This window comes from Onychomys torridus, chromosome 6, assembly GCF_903995425.1.
Source record: "Onychomys torridus chromosome 6, mOncTor1.1, whole genome shotgun sequence".
Taxonomy (NCBI): Eukaryota; Metazoa; Chordata; class Mammalia; order Rodentia; family Cricetidae; genus Onychomys; species Onychomys torridus.
The window spans coordinates 45,088,627-45,105,793 of NC_050448.1; the positions used below are offsets into that span (position 1 = coordinate 45,088,627).

The 17,167-nt window shown below is 36.7% G+C and overlaps 1 protein-coding gene across 1 annotated transcript in view; it reads left to right on the top strand.

Annotated features, from left to right (window-relative positions):
• Positions 1-17,167, top strand: part of Rsrc1 (arginine and serine rich coiled-coil 1) — a 322,919-nt gene that overhangs the window by 152,588 nt on the left and 153,164 nt on the right. The window contains exon 5 of the mRNA XM_036189598.1: positions 4,851-4,887. Within this exon, the coding sequence (XP_036045491.1) occupies positions 4,851-4,887 (37 nt within the window). The remainder of the gene's footprint in view (positions 1-4,850; positions 4,888-17,167) is intronic.

Genomic DNA, 17,167 nt, shown 5'->3' on the forward strand with positions numbered 1-17,167 from the left:
TTTTATCAGTTTTGAGACCTATAATTGAATTAAGTCTGCTTTCAGCACAGGGCAAAAGGAGTTGCACAAATATTGATGAAGTCATGACAGGGACAACCCAAGAGACAGACCACTAAGAGGACAGGTTTTCTACCATTTGTGGCCAGAACCCTTTATCAGTGTTTCAGAGTTTGTGTCACCATTTAAAAAAGAAAATCATTAAGACATCTTTCTTTAATGACTTTTAGATCTTTTGTACTAAATGCCACCTGCCACAACTTGACTTCTGTAGCACCTTTGAGTTTTGAACGGACCTTTGTATGTATTATATTGCATATTCTTTAAAATCAACTTATATGTTAGGCAAGTCCTAGTTATCTTTATATTGTGTAGTGAATTTTCCTTAAGTGCACATTTGTGGCTTCAGTGCAGGTGGGTAATCACTGAGCCTATGTGGGTATTTTTTAATAGATTAAATTTGAATTAAGATATTCTGCTTCTAGAGTCAAGATAATATATTTATTATCTTAATACATAAATACAACTCACATTGCTTTTTCTTTGTTGTTTTGAGGGGTGTTTTATGTATAAATTTGGAAGAGACTGGAAATAGAAAATCATTTGCCTTTAAAGCTTTCATTCAGATTTGTCTGGTCATTTTTAAATACTTTTTTAGAAACCTTTCTGAATTATTTTGTCTTTGTAACTTATGTGAATCATTCCAGAAATTTATTTTTCCTGAATGTTATTGGTGAATCTTTTTCTTCCCTGGCATTTCAGTCCAGGTTAGTTTGAGAGCTCACGTGGTAAGACTACTGTTCTAGTCCAGCTTTAAGCCTTTCATCTCCTTCAAAAACATGGTTAAAAAAAAAAACAAAGCAAAGCATCCACACTTCACATGTGTTCACACATGCACACAGACCCTTTCCCACCCCCATCTCTCCATGTTACTTTCTATCCGAGGTGACCCCTCATATCCCTTGCTCTTTTTGTGGCATGGTGATGGGGGTATGCTGGCAGGTTTATGTCAGCAGATCCAAGCTAGAGTTATTCTAGAAGAGGGAACCCGAATTGAGAAAAGACCCCCACCAGATTGCCTTGTGGGTAGTCCTGTGGTGTATTTTCTTCATTAGTGATTGATAGAGGAAAGCCTGGGCCATTGTGGGTGGTGCCCATCCCAGGCAGGTGGTTCTGGGCATGGGAAACAAGCCTCTAAGTAGCACCCCTCTGTAGTGTCTGCTTCAGTTCTTGACAGTAGGTTCTTGCCTCCAGTTCCTCCCTGACTTATGAACTGCATGCTGTAATAAACCCTTTTCTCCTCAACTTGTTTTGATCCTGGTGTTTCTCATCATAATAGAAAGTAACTAAGGTCAGATGGAACTGGGCAAGGCGGTGCAGAGACCTAAGCTGCAGCTGGCAGATGCTTATAACTGGTCACATGCTCTGATTCAGATGTTGTGAAGTAGGTGCTGGAATATCAATTCGTTTTCATTTAATGCATTTCCTCCAGGAGTTTTCTTTACAGTGCTCTAATTGGGAAGCTAACTGAACATTTGTAATGACTTGTAATAAATTCTGTCTTGGGACATGTCCAGAGTGTTACAGGAACATTTTTGGAAGAACTCTCTATATTGTGGGTAAGGGAGAAATTTTCTTCCATTGAGACATAGTTTAGGAGTAATGAAAGTTTGTTTTTCATTTTGTTATTTGTTAATAAAATGAGAATTTGAAGAGACTGAAAGAAAATAGCAGAGAGAGAGAGAGAGAGAGAGAATGTGTGTGTGTGGTCAAGTAGCTCATTAAGAGTGAAAACTAGATTAATTGTTTGTCCACTTTGGCTATTACTGTCACTTTCCATGTTACGTTGCTTTGGCAAGATACATGTGTTAAGAAAACTTACAGTTTAGAAAGATTTTACTTTATTATGGAAGCTACATTGACACTGAACAAAGCAGGAGCCATTGAGATCCAGTGAGAAGCTGATAAAAGAGGATAGTCTCAAATAAGGTGCCACCTGTGAAACAGAAAAATGTACTTAGGTGATAATAATTAAGGGTATAGATGACAGACTCTGGTAGATGATGTTTACTTTTGTTTGATAGTGAATGAAGAGATGTGCCAATAATAATACTTAGTTTTCTGTCTGATGTGCTATCCAAAACACATATTAAAAATATCTATTGTAGCCAGGTGTGATATCACATGCCTTTAATCCCAGAAGTCAGGTGGCAGAGGCAGGTGGATCTTTGTGAGTTCGAGGCCAACCTGGCCTACAAAGCAAGTTACAGAAAATCTCTGTCTTACTATACTATCCATGCACATCTTCCTGACTTTAATCCCTTGGGCTGTGCTGCATGAAAACTAATTCATGACTTTATGCCTCTAATCTTAATGCCCAGTCCAACATCCTAGGAGGAGATGAGCACTTGTGTTGCCTGGATTGTCTTTAACAGTTCTCTGCTGCTTCTAGCACCCTCAGCAAAACTGTATTCTGTGTAGAGATGTAAGGGTTAGTGACAGTCATCCTCTAATCTCTAATGTCAACATGATCCTAAGAAGAGGCAAGAATACATTACTGCAGGGTGTGAGTAGAGACTCTGTGTATAGTTAGTTCAAATTTTATTATTATAAATCCAAATGTGTTTACTTGAACTGGAGTGCAAAGAAATACTTGTCTTCACAAGGACGTTATACAGTTATTAGTGTAACTCAGAATTTCAACTGCCTATTACTTCAGTTAGAGGGGACCAAAACCCTGGTTTATACTATGCAGGCACTTACACTCATGTGTGTGTGTTCCCTCACACAGATACACACATATACAACATTTAGATATGTTTTATTTTTAATTATGTGTGTATATATATATAGTATGTGCATGCGAGTTCAGGTGCCCAAGGAGGCCAGAAGAGGAAACTGGATCCCCTGGAGTTGGAGTTACATGCAATTGTGAAGCAATTGGCTTGGGCGCTGAGAACCAAACTAGGATCCTTTGCAAGAGCAGCACACACTCCTAATTTCTGAGCCATCTTTCCAACCCAAAAGAAATACTTTACAGAATTGCTAAGACCTGTAATTATGCTGAATTAAAATATTGCTTGATCAGAGTAGGAACGTCAGAGTTCGTTTGTCACCAATAAACTGATATAGAGTCTAAAAACAATCCATCCAGGGGCTGACTCAGCAGTTAAGAGCACGTACTAGGTATTGTAGAGGACTGAAGTGGCTTACAAACACCCTTACTGCTATTGCCTGGGGATTCTGACAGCCTCTTCTGCTCTCTATGGGGTACTGCATGCATGTGGTACACGTATAGTCAGTCTGGCTCACACACACTCATACATAAAGATTTTAAATATAAGCCTTCTCCAGGCACTTAAGACATAGGGCCAGAGGCGCCTGAGCTGGAACTCAACTGACTGTGTCCTCCCTGTGCACCAGAAGGCATCAGGCAAGCATCCAAAGGGGTGAGACAACTGTGAGCGCCACTCATCTGTGATTCCTGTGAACCCCAGCAGCAACCGGCATGTCACAGCTACACTAAATACTTGTCCTTACACCCACAGATACTGCTGTTCTCATTCCTCATCAAAGAAACTCCTTTTTACAACTGACAGACACCATTGCAGAAAAGCACAACCAATCATACAGAGTTGTAGAGCCCAGATTCAATAGATACTCCTACAAAACTATGTGCACAACTAAGGTCCAGGGAACACTGCAGAAGAAAAGATGGGAATCCTGTAAGAGCCAGAGAATCAAGGAGTTTACTGTGAGATTATGTCTTGTGGTAATGTCAGAAGCTATGCCCATAAAGTGTCACCAACAGGAATGTCTAAATATGAGCTACGCAAAGATAGTGACAGTCATGCCAAGGTGTATGGGGGAAAGACCATGAGGCTCTAACCATACACAAAGAACTACAGGCAAATAAGGGATGCTGAAAGTGGGAGAAATAGTCTTCCCCAGGAAAGAGCACTTCAATTGGATATCCAATACCAAATGGTCAGCTCTGAAAACATACAAGTAACACAATGACCAATCAGGTTATATTTAGTTCAGTAAAAGAAACATATATACATAGAAGAATGTAAAACAATGAAAATAGAGGTCATGAATTTCAAAGAGACAAAGGTTGTGCAGGGTTGGACAAAAGAAAGGAAAGGAGAAAATTATGCAATTATATTAAAATTGAAAAATAAAAGAAAAAATACTTCTTAAAAAAGTAAACCTTCAAAGAAATCCACATATTTGCCATACTTCATCAGATGTCTAAATTGTCTTTGCAACTTATATAAATATTTAATTTTAGTTCTACAAGAAGTTTTTTATAGTCAAAAACAAGATATTGTGTATCTCATATTTGATTTTTGTTATATTTTCACAATGTAATAATTATAGATCTTAATTTATAATGCAATTAAATAGCATTCAAAAATTATTTGTCAGTGTTTTGTTATTTAACTGTTTACTCAGAAGTGTACAGTTATAGTGTCCAGGTGTTAGACTGACTTTGAGATTGAACATTTTCATAATTTTAAAAAGCTGATATAAAAAAATTATTGTGTGAATAATGAGGAATATACTGGACATTTTTTGTTGTTCTCCACTGACAGAAAAAAATGAAACTTTTTTTTCTGTTAGTCAAACTTTTAATGCTAATTCTTAATTTAAAAAAATATTCTCTGTTGGTGGATATTTCTGCCTTTGAAAACAATGTTATTATGAACTTTAGTAAAGATAAATGAAAAATTATAAGGTTTTATAAAGTATTTTCAGTTAAACATAAATTAGAGCAGACAAGGGTTTAGTAGCTATTTAAAACTTTTATTCTTATTTTTTTTTTTTTTTTTTTTTTTTTTTTTTTTTAGGGAATCTGGAAACATCAAAGCTGGATTAGAACATCTGGTAAGCTCTAAGTTCCTCTTGAACATTTGCATTGTCTTTGATATCTGCATCCGAAATGAACACTTTTGGATGAGTTTTGAATACCTTGTAGTGAAAGTCAACCAGTTCCCAAAGGCTCAGCCTACTGGTATTATGTGAAGGAACTCACCTTTTCATTTATCTTACTATTTTGAGGGAATTAAATTTTTTTAAATTAGGGTTTTTTTTTTTTTTTGATGTAGAGATGAAATAAAATGAATGACAATCCTTGGATTGATGATTGCTTTAATTAGAAGCAAAAATTGTTGTAGAATTTTTGGTGTATCTTGATCTGACACAAACAAGCACATGTTTTGAACAAGACACAATTAAATATTGCTTGTATAAATGTGTATGTTCCAGCGATTTAACAGCTTTGAAAGAAATGCACAGCTTTGTTTTTCCTAATGTCTTTCTTTATGAATAATGCATTGGTTTAAACTATATTTGGTTTTAGTATATAAAATAATTGAGATGCACAATTTTGTTTTGAGCAAGCATTTTTAAAGAACAAATGAAATTTAAAGTGATTTAGCATTAAAATCTGGCTGCTGATTTAAAACATTGGAAAGGCCCCTTTATAACAATTCACTGAGTTGACTGGATAAAGTGTTCATCATAGCATTAAGTAGTTCATTTAAACAGAGCCTTATAAACTCATGCTCTGGTTTCTGGTCAAATCCAAATGTTGAATAATTAATGGCAGTGATCTTTTGTAAATACAGTCTAAGTACTTTTAAAATTGAGAGGCTTCATTCATATATCATACTCTAGCTTTGTTAACTATTAATGTACTTTTGTTCTGCTTCCACAAAAGGAACACAGTAGCAAGAGGTAGTTTATGTTGTAAGATTACTTTTGCTTGTTGACAGTGTCACGGGTGTGTATAATGCATCTTGGTTACTCCCTCCTCACCTGGCAGCTTCATTTTCACTCACAGCAATTGCATAGTTAGAAAGTTTTTCTTTTTTTTTCTCCTTTTTAAAAATTTATTATATTTGTTATAATTTTACACATCAGCCATGGGTTCCCCGTCCTCCCCCCTCCCGCCCCCACCCCTACCTTCTCTCCAGCCCCTCCCCTCCATTCCTATCTCCTCCAGGGCCAAGACTCCCCTGGGGATTCATTTAAACCTGGAGGATTCAGTACAGGCAGGTCCAGTCCCCTCCTTCCAGGCTGAGCAAAGTGTCCCTGTGTAAGCCCAAGGTTCCAAACAGCCAGCTCATGCACTAAGGACAGGTCTGGGTCTCACTGCCCGGGTGCCTCCCAAATAGTTCAAGCTATTCAATTGTCTCACTTATCCAGAGGGCCTGCCCCAGCTGGGGGCTCCACAGCCTTTGGTTCAAAATTCATGTGCTTCCATTAGTTTGGCTATTTGTCCCTGTGCTTTTCCAATCTTGGTCTCTATAATTCACACTCTTATAGTCCCTCCTCTTTCTCAACAATTGGAGTCCTGGAGCTCCACCTGGGGCCTGGCCGAGGATCTCTGCATCCATTTCCATCAGTTATTGGATGAGAGTTCCAGCATTACTGTTAGGGTGTTTGGCCATCTGATCACCAGACTAGGTCAGATCAGGCTTTCTCTGGACATTGCCAGCAGTCTACAGAGGATGTATCATTGTGGATTTCTGGGGACCTTTCCAGCACTCTGCCTCTTCCTGTTCTCATGTGGTCATCATTTATCATGGTCTGTTATTCTTTGTTCTCCCTTTCTGTTCTTGATCCAGCTGGGATCTCCTGCTCCCCTAAGCTTTCTTTCCCTTGAACCTTGCCCTTCATTACTCCCACTGTTGTCCAGGTTGTTCATGTAGATCTCATCCATTTCTCTGTCATTGGGCGATCCCTGTGTCTTTCCTAGGGTCCCATTTTCTCAAACTCAAAGCAATACCACTAAAATCAGGAACAAGGCAAGGCTATCTATCCCCTTTCCCCATACTTATTCAATATAGTACTTGAAGTTCTAGCCAGAGCAATAAGACAACATAAGGAGATTAAGGGGATACAAATTGGAAAGGAAGAAGTCAAGCTTTCCCTGTTTGCAGATGACATGGTAGTATACATGGGTGACCCCAAAAATTCAACCAAGGAACTGATACAGCTTATAAACACCTTCAGCAACGTAGCAGGATACAAGATCAACTCAAAAAAATCAGTAGCCCTCCTACATACAATAGACAAATAGGCTGAGAAGGAAATCAGAGATACATCACCCTTTACAATAGCCACAAATGATATAAAATACCTGGGGATTATTCTAACTAAGCATGTGAAGGACCTATATGATAAGAACTTTGAGTTTGTTTATATGGTGTATTACATTGATGGAATTTCTTAAGTTGAACCACCCTTGCATCCCTGAGATGAAGCCTACTTGATCATGGTGGATATACACACAGATGCACACACATGCATGCAAACAGGTTTAAAAAAAAAAAAAACACGAGTCATACAACATCCTGAATTCCAATCCAAGCCACAGAATTCTTCATTGTTATCTCACATGTCATACTTGTTTTTCCCTTGTCAAAGTGAGAACACTGATTCTTAACATCATTTGTATCTACTTATGTGCTGAATTATATGCATATACAATAGTTTCAGAATTATTGCATACCTGAAACACAAAACTGCTAAAGAGAATTCAGTATTTATGTTTAGTTTTACCCCGCTGAGTATATTTATGTTATTAATTTGAACTATAGTTGGACTTATTTGTATCTGTTTGCTTCTGGCTTAAATACTTTTGTTTGTTCTTGTTGGTTTCATCATAAATTCGATTCTGTAGATATGAACTTGCTTCCCAACATCAGAATCTTATTGTGGTCTTCTCAGACCTGTGTCAGTCCCTTCCTCTCTAGCCTATTCTTTACCCATTCTTACTCAATTTTATTGACTTCTTGTTTATCCTTCCAGTATATATTAAAACAAAGCATGTTTGTGTATGAATGGGTGCTCATCTGTTTCTTTCTCTTTTCCTCTCCCTGCATCCCTCTTTCCTTCCCTTTCCCTCACCATCTCTTTCACAACAATTTGCTGGACAGTAGAAACTTTCAAACATTAAGAAGACCAAGAGGTAAGGTTTAACGCCATAACAGAACAGCCTTACCTAACATCAAATCACAGAAATGAGCAAACGCAAACCATAAAGACTCAAATGCTCATATAATTGCTACGAATGAATGTACATCAAATAATCATTTCGTTGTAACCTCCTTTTAATCATAAGAAAAGAGAATTTATGTTGCATAGTAAAGACATGCACAACTTAATGAAACACAATTCTTTAAAATCTCTCAAACTACTTTTAAATAATGCAGAATGCATTTGAAATGGTTAAATGACTTAAGCCAACTCTTACTGCAAATTGTTTTTCATATCAACATAATCCTCATTTATAATAATAAAAATAACAGGTTTTTGAACAAGAATTTTTGTTAGTTTTTTAAAACTAGAAGTTCTAAAAGCCTGGGTTTTATCTTAAAGGAATCTTCAAGTACCAATATGTATTTACAAAGAATACTAATTTGGGTTACATTTTCAAAACTCTTAGCTGTGAAATATTGAAAATTATAATGCATTCAAAAATAAAATACCCACATAAGATAACTTTAGTAAGAAACATTCTTAAATCAAAAACTGGAAAAGCATTAAGCAAGAAATGGTAGTATGTCATCTTATTCAAACATTTGATTGTATATTTTCTCATAGAGTCCAGATTCTCCCCCTGTTGTTCCCCATTGTTAAGAAACATTTCAGGGCTGGAGATATAGCTTAGTGGAAGATCCCTTGCCTAGCATGTTCATGTCTGTCGGCCTCCCCTAGTCCTTTTTATTGGCATTATTCTTTCTCATATGGTGTATGTGATTATATTTGTTGCTCTCTCCCAATTCCTACCACATCTTCTCAACCTCCCTATTCACCAAACTTTGTTTTCGCTTTCTCTCTTTCAGAAAATAGTCAAAACAAACAAACAAATAACACCAAGAAAAAAAGATAGCAAAAAGAAAAATAGCAAAACAAAACAAAAAGCACACATTAACAAAAAGTGGAATTTTGTGTTGATCAACTACTCCTGAGCATGGGGCCTTCCCTAGAGTGTGTAGAAAGACCCAGTGCCACTCAGCTGAAGAAAACTGATTTTCTTCTCCCAGGAGGTATGCATTTCAAATAGCTTCTTGGTTACAGATGGATCCCTCAGTACACTTAAAACCATCTGCAATAATTTCAGTTAGAAGAAAAATAACCTTGCAATACTCTTTAGCTGGGAAACAAGAGAATCTTGGTACACTGCTGGAAAGTTATCTGAGAAAAGTTATCTATTGAGAAGGCTTCCTTATTCCTCCAGGAATACTATTCACACTTCCTTTAGGTTTAAAAATCAGGTTAAACTGGGCAGTGGTGGTGCACACCTTTACTCCCAGCACTCAGGAGGCAGAGCCAGGCAGATCTCTGTGAGTTCAAGGCCAGCCTGGTCTACTAAGCAAGATCCAGGAAAGGCTCAAAGCTACACAGGGAAACCCTGTCTCGGAAAAAAAAAAAAAAAAAATCAGGTTAAATAAACTGGAAGGCACTGCTTTCCATGACCATGCTCTCAGCTGCATGGTACACTTCTGAGTTCTCCTGGTTAAGCTTGCTTGCTAGTTGTTTCCATGTTGTTACTTAAGGCAGATGGAGAGATGTCTCACACTTTGCTGGCACTTGCCTTGATGAGGTCTGCTGACCTGAGTTCAATCCTAGGAGCCCCTGGAAAGGTAGATGAAGGAGAGAACCAAATCCACAGAGACCTTCTTAAGTGTTCTCTGATAAGACTTCCAAAATGATAGTTTTATCTCTGACACGCTTTGACACAAAAAATATCTGTACATGTTCAGGGATAGGGAGCATTGCTGTGGTGAACAGTTAAGAAACATGTTGGAAGATTTTGTGGTTTAGTCTAAAAAATAGGTATAATTTTTCCTTTTATAAAGTCTTAGAATGTGTATTTTGATATCCTCTCAGTAAACACTGATATAACCAAATGGGTACTAAGGGAGATATTATGAAATAACTGATTATCTAGAAGTATTGTATGTGAGTGAAAACAGCATTTGTACATTTTAAGAGAACATGGCACAAAGTATTATAAAGAGCCCTGTCTTTGGGTTTGCAAGGTGAAGGCCAAGATCATAGAAGACAAAAGCATTTCTAAACATAGTGTATGTAAGTAGTATAATTCAAAGCATCAAGTATTCTAAACCTATCCTTCATATTTTTACCCATAATGTATTCTAGGTGTGAAGAATGTAGCTGGGTAGTAGTGTTTGTGTAGCAGGCTGAGCTGGATCCCTAGTACCCAAAACATAGAAACAAATTCCCTATCATTTGGTGTAGCTTTGTCCTTTTAGAAAAGTAAGAAAATTATTTTCATAACCTTATGCTATCAGTTAACATAGCTACTTGATAAAAAAAAATCAGTTTGTTTCAAGATAAAAAACTAATGTGGTATGTAATTAATAAAAAGGTTTAATGGATCATTATAAGAATACCTAGATATGTGTATATTCATATTTAAATCCACATTCACTTACATACTGATACTGATACAGTTCCTGGATCTTAACCATGTTTTCAGGATATTTAAAACACGGAGGGCGGGAGAGTTCAGTGATAAAATGTGCTTGTTAACAAGAATTGTGTGTGTTTAGTGAGCAAACACCAGAATAATAGCATTTTACTATAGGACACTGATCAAGTCTCAGACACTCACAGATAGGAATTAGAAAGATCATAGAGAGTCTAGTTAGACTGTTTCCTCTTATTGAAAAGCAGAATATCTTCTTTCTGCCCTCCTTTCTGTTGTCCTGGTAATCATCCTATGGTTGTAGCATCAGTCCCTCCTCCTCCCTCCAAGCACACCTGCTTTATCTTGCATCCCTGCCACATGTTTTCATAAATGGTGGGAGAAGTGAGCCTCCAGACTCAGAGAAAATGCTTTATTACCAACAGCACACACATAACCTGTGCATAATAGGTTCCTTGGAACCTCTAGTTTCATGTAGTGATGGTTGTGTGCTCACTGAGTTGTGTGACAGCTGAGAAACTCAAGGTGTAGGAGTCTTTAAGCAGCTGCGAATTTTTGCTCCCAGGAATGACAAGCTTGTTATTCTCCTTAAGTACCAGAACTACTTCCATGCCGGGGGTCCTCTATCAGTATCTTCCAAGACTGTTAAAAATATTTGTAAAGATAATTCAGAATAAAAGCTGCTGTAAGCTACATCGAACTGCTGTGGAGAACTGTCCATCTCTTAAGAATGGTTTCTCTTCTTTTGAAGTTGGGCAGTGTGTGTTTGGTGTAGTGGGAGTCTTTTCTCTCTCCCCTTGGTTCACATGCTCAGCTGCTGAGAGGCATCCTCACACTCCCAGTTTGCTCTCATGGGACCCGGCCTTCCCCTCTCGTTTTTCACCCTCTTCTTCCCCTGTGTCCTTACTAGAACATGTGGTAGGTACTGCTGCTCTGTCTGTGCTCTCAAGTTGTTTTAGAAAAGGTTCTAAATCAAGTATATTGTTTTTAGCTTCAGTTTGCTGTTAGCACCCTACTTTTCTCTTGTTTATAAGAAACTGATATTCTGGTACAGTTCTCACAGAAGGCTCCTGACATCTTGCTTATCCCAAGCTATTTTTCTAGAGTCTTATCATTTGAATGATAATTTAGCTTTCTGTAAATCCTATCTTGCATTACATTATATTGACTCTTAAGAATATGATTCTATTAATACCTTGTTGCATACTTTTTTGATGTCTCTTCTGCCAGCCTGATTTACTTACCTTTATTTATTTCATTTGTAATTTTTGCCTTGTGATATTGTCATTTTTCTTTGTCCTTTAATGTCCTATTTGCTCAGATAAGCCTAAAAGTTCATTGTTTCTTTGTAAGTACAGACTGAACTTTGTTGTGCATGGATTTAAGTTTTGTTATTTCATGAAATTAATGTTTTGGATTATACTGTTAAATATTAGCTCTGTTCCATTGTTTTGCTGTCTGCAGGTACAGTGTATCTGTGTCTGTGTGTGTCTGTGTCTGTGTGTGTGTGTGTCTGTGTGTGTGTGTGTGTGTATGTGTGTGTGTGTGTGTGTGTCTGTGTGTGTGTGTCTGTGTGTGTCTGTGTGTGTGTGTGTGTGTGTACTATAAACCTCTACTTGTCTTTGCCTTTAGTCACAGTCATTTCTCATTTTATCCAATCTTTTAAATTTTCATTCAAATTTCTTATTCTTTGTACATATTGTAATTCTTCTTTGTCTCTGAAATAATCTTCCTCTTTGGTTTTTATATTTTGAATTTTCATATGAAGATTTCTTTGGTATTTATCAAAGTATTATGCTTTGGGATTATTTTCTGATACAGAAATTTTAAACTATAAAAATGTTTTGATTCTGTTTTCTGTTTACTTCTTAGAGAAGTTTTATGGGAGAATGATTTTACATATTCATTTTTAATCTAGACATTTTGTAGACAAAATGATCTTTCTAGATCAAGGATGGCCTCTTGTGCAACACAGTGATGTGCAGGTTCTTTACCAGATGCTGGTGGGTGGGAGAGAGGGTAGAAGGTGGCAGGGGGTGTTCTGACTGTTAGGATTTTGATTGCTGTTCACTGCCCTGTGTTCTCCTCTGGACTCTTCCTTTCAGAAGCCTTGCTCCCTTGGCTGCTACTTCTTCCCACTTCCTTCTAGGCCCATCCTCTAGGAACTATGGGTTCAGTCTTCTGACCTTTTAGTATCATACTTTCTCCCATCCCCCTCCAGCCCCAGGGATTCATTTTATTGGTGATTCTCACCATGATTTCACCTTACTACTACTTTTAATGATGAAAAGTGGCCTGTGGATATTTTTACCTTAGAAAGAGAAATTAATAATTCACAAAAGAAAATATTATAAACCACTTTTTAGACAACTGTGGTACCATGTTCAAACAGAGGGCCTTGCATACACTAAGCACACGCTAACAGGTGTTCTGTCACTGAGTGGCAAGCACATGCTGTGAATAGTTCCTGGATCCTAAGTAATCACCAGCAGAACTGAACATAAGTATCTCAAAGGACCCAGTAACCATAGTCAAACATACAGAAAATGAGTGTAAAGTCTACTTCTCATGTCTACTTCAATCTTTTAATGACACTAAAGAAATAATGCACTTGTCTGAAGAAGCATAACGTACAGATAAAAGGCCTTCTAGCATTGACCCCCGTCTTGTCTTTCAGTGTCTCTCTGCAGGCAGAGAAGAGGAAGTGATTAGTGATAATGTTGCTTCTGCTTTGTTTCCAAATTAGTGATCTTCCAAAGTTGTAGAGAATCAAACTCTCCTAAGTTCTTGTCATATTAAGTTGTTTTTCCTCTGGTTTATATTTTAAAATTATGTAGTATATAGTAAGTTGGGCCCCCCTTTGAACTCCTGAATTTAAATGTTTACTCTCCACAGAGTTTTTAATGTATCCCTCTAATTATTAATGCTATGAACATGCATTTTTAGTATTTCTATTATGAAAAGGTCCAGGTGGTGAAGCTTGCCATTTGATTACAATACAGCCATTGTTGTCATCTAGGCAAACTGTATATGGAATGATACCCATTCCTCTTAGTAGAGGGATTAGAGTCAGAAAATGTTGTTAATAGATAGACCATGTCAAAAAGTTGTCACTGTTTAAAAGGAAAACTAGTATTCTTTGTTGTTTCTTATCCAAAAAGAAGGACTGATGTGCTGGTGCACAGTTGTGGAGAATGAAGTGTGGTATTCTAAAGTATCTCTTGTTCTCTTTTCGGAGAAGTCACATAAATAAATGGACATAGGTCCCAGTCACTTGAGAATCATATTTAAATGCAGATTCTAATTTCCAGGGTCTAGAAAAGGACCTGAGGTTATGCATTTAAGGAAATTTGATGTGAAGCCAGTGTTGTTCTGAGATCCACTTTGGAGAAAAATACATTAAAAAGTTTAACCTTGAAATGCAAAGGACAGTTTCTGGATCCGGTGAAGAACCTGAACTCAGGGCCTGAGACGTATGAATAGTAGATAAGTAGGTTTATAAACCTAGGGAGGTGGACATGCCACAGATTATAGAGGACAAAGTATCCACCATACCCTGCAAGAACAATTCAGGGACTGAGTTTCTTTGTTTTTCGCCTCTCCTTTACTCTGTATTGAACTGTTATATTTCTCAGGACTGTAGCAGTATGCTGGTACTAATAATACAGTGTTCAGCATAGGACAATTAAAATAAGTGATAATAAATCTTTTGATAAAAGAATTATAAGGATTTACAGCTTTAAGTGAGATTTGCTTTCTATTAATAGTTGAATGGCAAAAGAACTCTGGAGCCATGCCTGTGGGTTTCATCTCCCCACAGAGGTCTCATTTGTGTTTCTTACATTGTATAACATTTGAAAGTGATGACCTACTTGTCTTTGTGGTCAAACAGCACAGTCTGGCCATTTTGAGTGTTGAAAAGCAACTATCATTAATAGCTTGTTTAGTCCATCAGTGGTTTGTAAGATGATGTTGCTGCCTGCCAGCAATGTAGGTACGTCCCATGCTATTATATACTCATCAATAATGCTACCAGGGCCTAATAAAAGCCCTTCCTTCTGTTTTCGGCTATTTTACATAGAACTTATAAACCAAACTGCTGTATTTCGGTTCTCAGAATAACAATTGCCTTTAACACAAATATAATCATAGTGTATACATTTGATATATTTGAGTATTAAGTCAACCTATAAAATGAACATGAAAATTAGGGGGATTGGTTTCCCACTATTCTGAAAAGCACTTTTGTTAATTGTATAAATGAGTTAGAGAATATAGTTATTTCAAATGCACCAGTGCTAGGCATACATTGTATGATGTTATAGAATTCTGGTTTAAAGTATTTATTGTCTCATCACTATTTAAGATTCTCAACCTTTAGGTAGCAACCCCTTTGTGGATGAATGACCCTTTCACAGGGGTTGCCTGAGATGATTGGAAAACACAGGTATTCACATTATGATTCATAACAAATAAGCAAAATTACAGTTGTGAAATGGCAATTAATATAATTTTATGGTTGGGGCTCACCACAGCATGAGGAACTGTATTAAAGGGTCACAGCATTAGGAAGGTTGAGGACCACTAAATTAAGGGCTTCACTATATCTACCAGTGCTTTAGTTTCCTTACCTAAGCCAGTATTTATTGGATGCTCAGGCTAAAAATGCATATTGAAGTAGATACTTTCCTCAAATTGTAATTATGAAATGAAACTACATGATGTTCTCTTTGCAGAAGACTTTCATTTTTTACAGAAAAGGGTATTTCATGAATATTTTCAAATTAAAGCAATTTGATGGGGATTCAGTGTTAATTTCATATTACCGTCATGATTTCTTGGGCTGCTTATAGGTCTTATACATGAGAACCAGCTCAAATTCTAGTCAGAAATAGTGTTGTTGTCAGTGGTTCATTTTTTGGATCTATTTTGATCAGTTACAACTTCGCTGCATGTTAAAATCAACGATTAATAACTATTGTCAAGTCTTCCAAGTAGCAGAGCCTAAGTCCCCTTCTCTGTCCACCCCAGTCCTTTCCACTTGCCAAAGAGATGACTGCCTGTTCCATTTTGGAGGGAAGGTGTCTCGTGGAGAAATACTGTCAAACTTGTACTTTACCAAAATAAGAGGTTAAGCAGTGTTCAATTATTACTAATGGGCTGAGATTTGTGTTTGATATAGATGATTTTTTCTTGACTTTTATGCACCTGTGCTTCTTAAAGTTTTTAAAAGTAAACACTCTAAATGCACTGGCATAACTCCTATTGCACATCTGCCACAGATTTCACAATTAGACCTCCTGAACCTACAGAGTTACCAAATAACTTCTCATACTTTCTGTCTTATAGTTCAGAATTTTTTGCTGTAGGTTTTACTTCTCTGCAGGGAAACCCAGGAGATATGCTGGTATTTAAGGGCTTTCTTAGGACCTAACTTATTTGTAGCAATAGTGAGAAAACACGCAATACAGATAGCCCTCCCCACCCTGAGTCAAAGTGTTGTGAGTCAGAATAGAACATGTCTATACAATACGGTAGATTTAGCCCTACTCCTTGTCATTGCCATCAGATCACAGCTTTAACAATCACAGCCTATGTATTTTAGGTTTGTAGAAAGACCACAACCTAAGGATTAAAAGAATGTGATTTTACTTTGTGACGCCAAGGAAGCACATAGCTTCTGGTTCATTTAATTCATTTCCTCCTTTATGGACTGGGGTATCAAATAGTGTGTGGGTATTTATGAAAGCAGAAGACTTTCTGCACTTAGAGTATTATATATAGAAAGAAAGATACCATAACTGTTTCATTTATGTAAAACTATCGCAATTCCAATGTCCTTAGAGTGGGCTGTGAGAAAATACTGTACTCCGTATGCTTATAACCTCTCTCCTGAAAACTTCATTGTGTACTCTTAAGTGCCCTGCAATAAGACATGTTCATTGTAATGGATGAAAAGTGATATAGAAAAATGATTATGGCATCTACCTGCCGCCAATCTAATGTTTATTAGCACTCATCCTCCTAAGTTCCCTCTGTGACAATGTATGCATCTGTTAATTAGCATTTTGTTTACTTAACCGTGAATCACACTATATATATATATATGATATTTACAACAGTCAGTTGTTTGTTTGGGATGGATGCAATGTACATGCATATACATATGAACCTGGTATTTGATGAATTTATACCACAATAATGTGAGTTATTACTACCATTGTCTTTTTAACATTTTAGGAGAAGTTTGAGAGGCAGTTTATTTCCAGTTTTGGTTACCTTGATTACAGTTTGTCTAAGAAGACATTAACAAATACACTGATCAACAGGGGAGAGTGATACGTTATTTCATAAAAGAAAATCCTAACTAGAAATTACTTTTAAAACATCTAATTTGATTAGAAAAGACAAATCAAAAGGACATTTATATATTTTTAAGGTTTATTATAGGCTAACATTTTAAAATTTGACCTCACATAATATTTAAAACAATCTTCAGTTTATTCAATTTTTCTTGTTCACTCTCTTGTGTAATATCAAGTAAAATATAATTTATTTCCTTATTTATTAACTGACAAGGGACCCTTTTTTTTTTCTAGATAATTAAAACTATTCCTTTAAGTTACTGAATTGCTTGGAAAACAAGTCGGTCTCATTTGGCCAGGGAAGTTATCACTGTGTCTTTTTTGAATACAGAAGCAG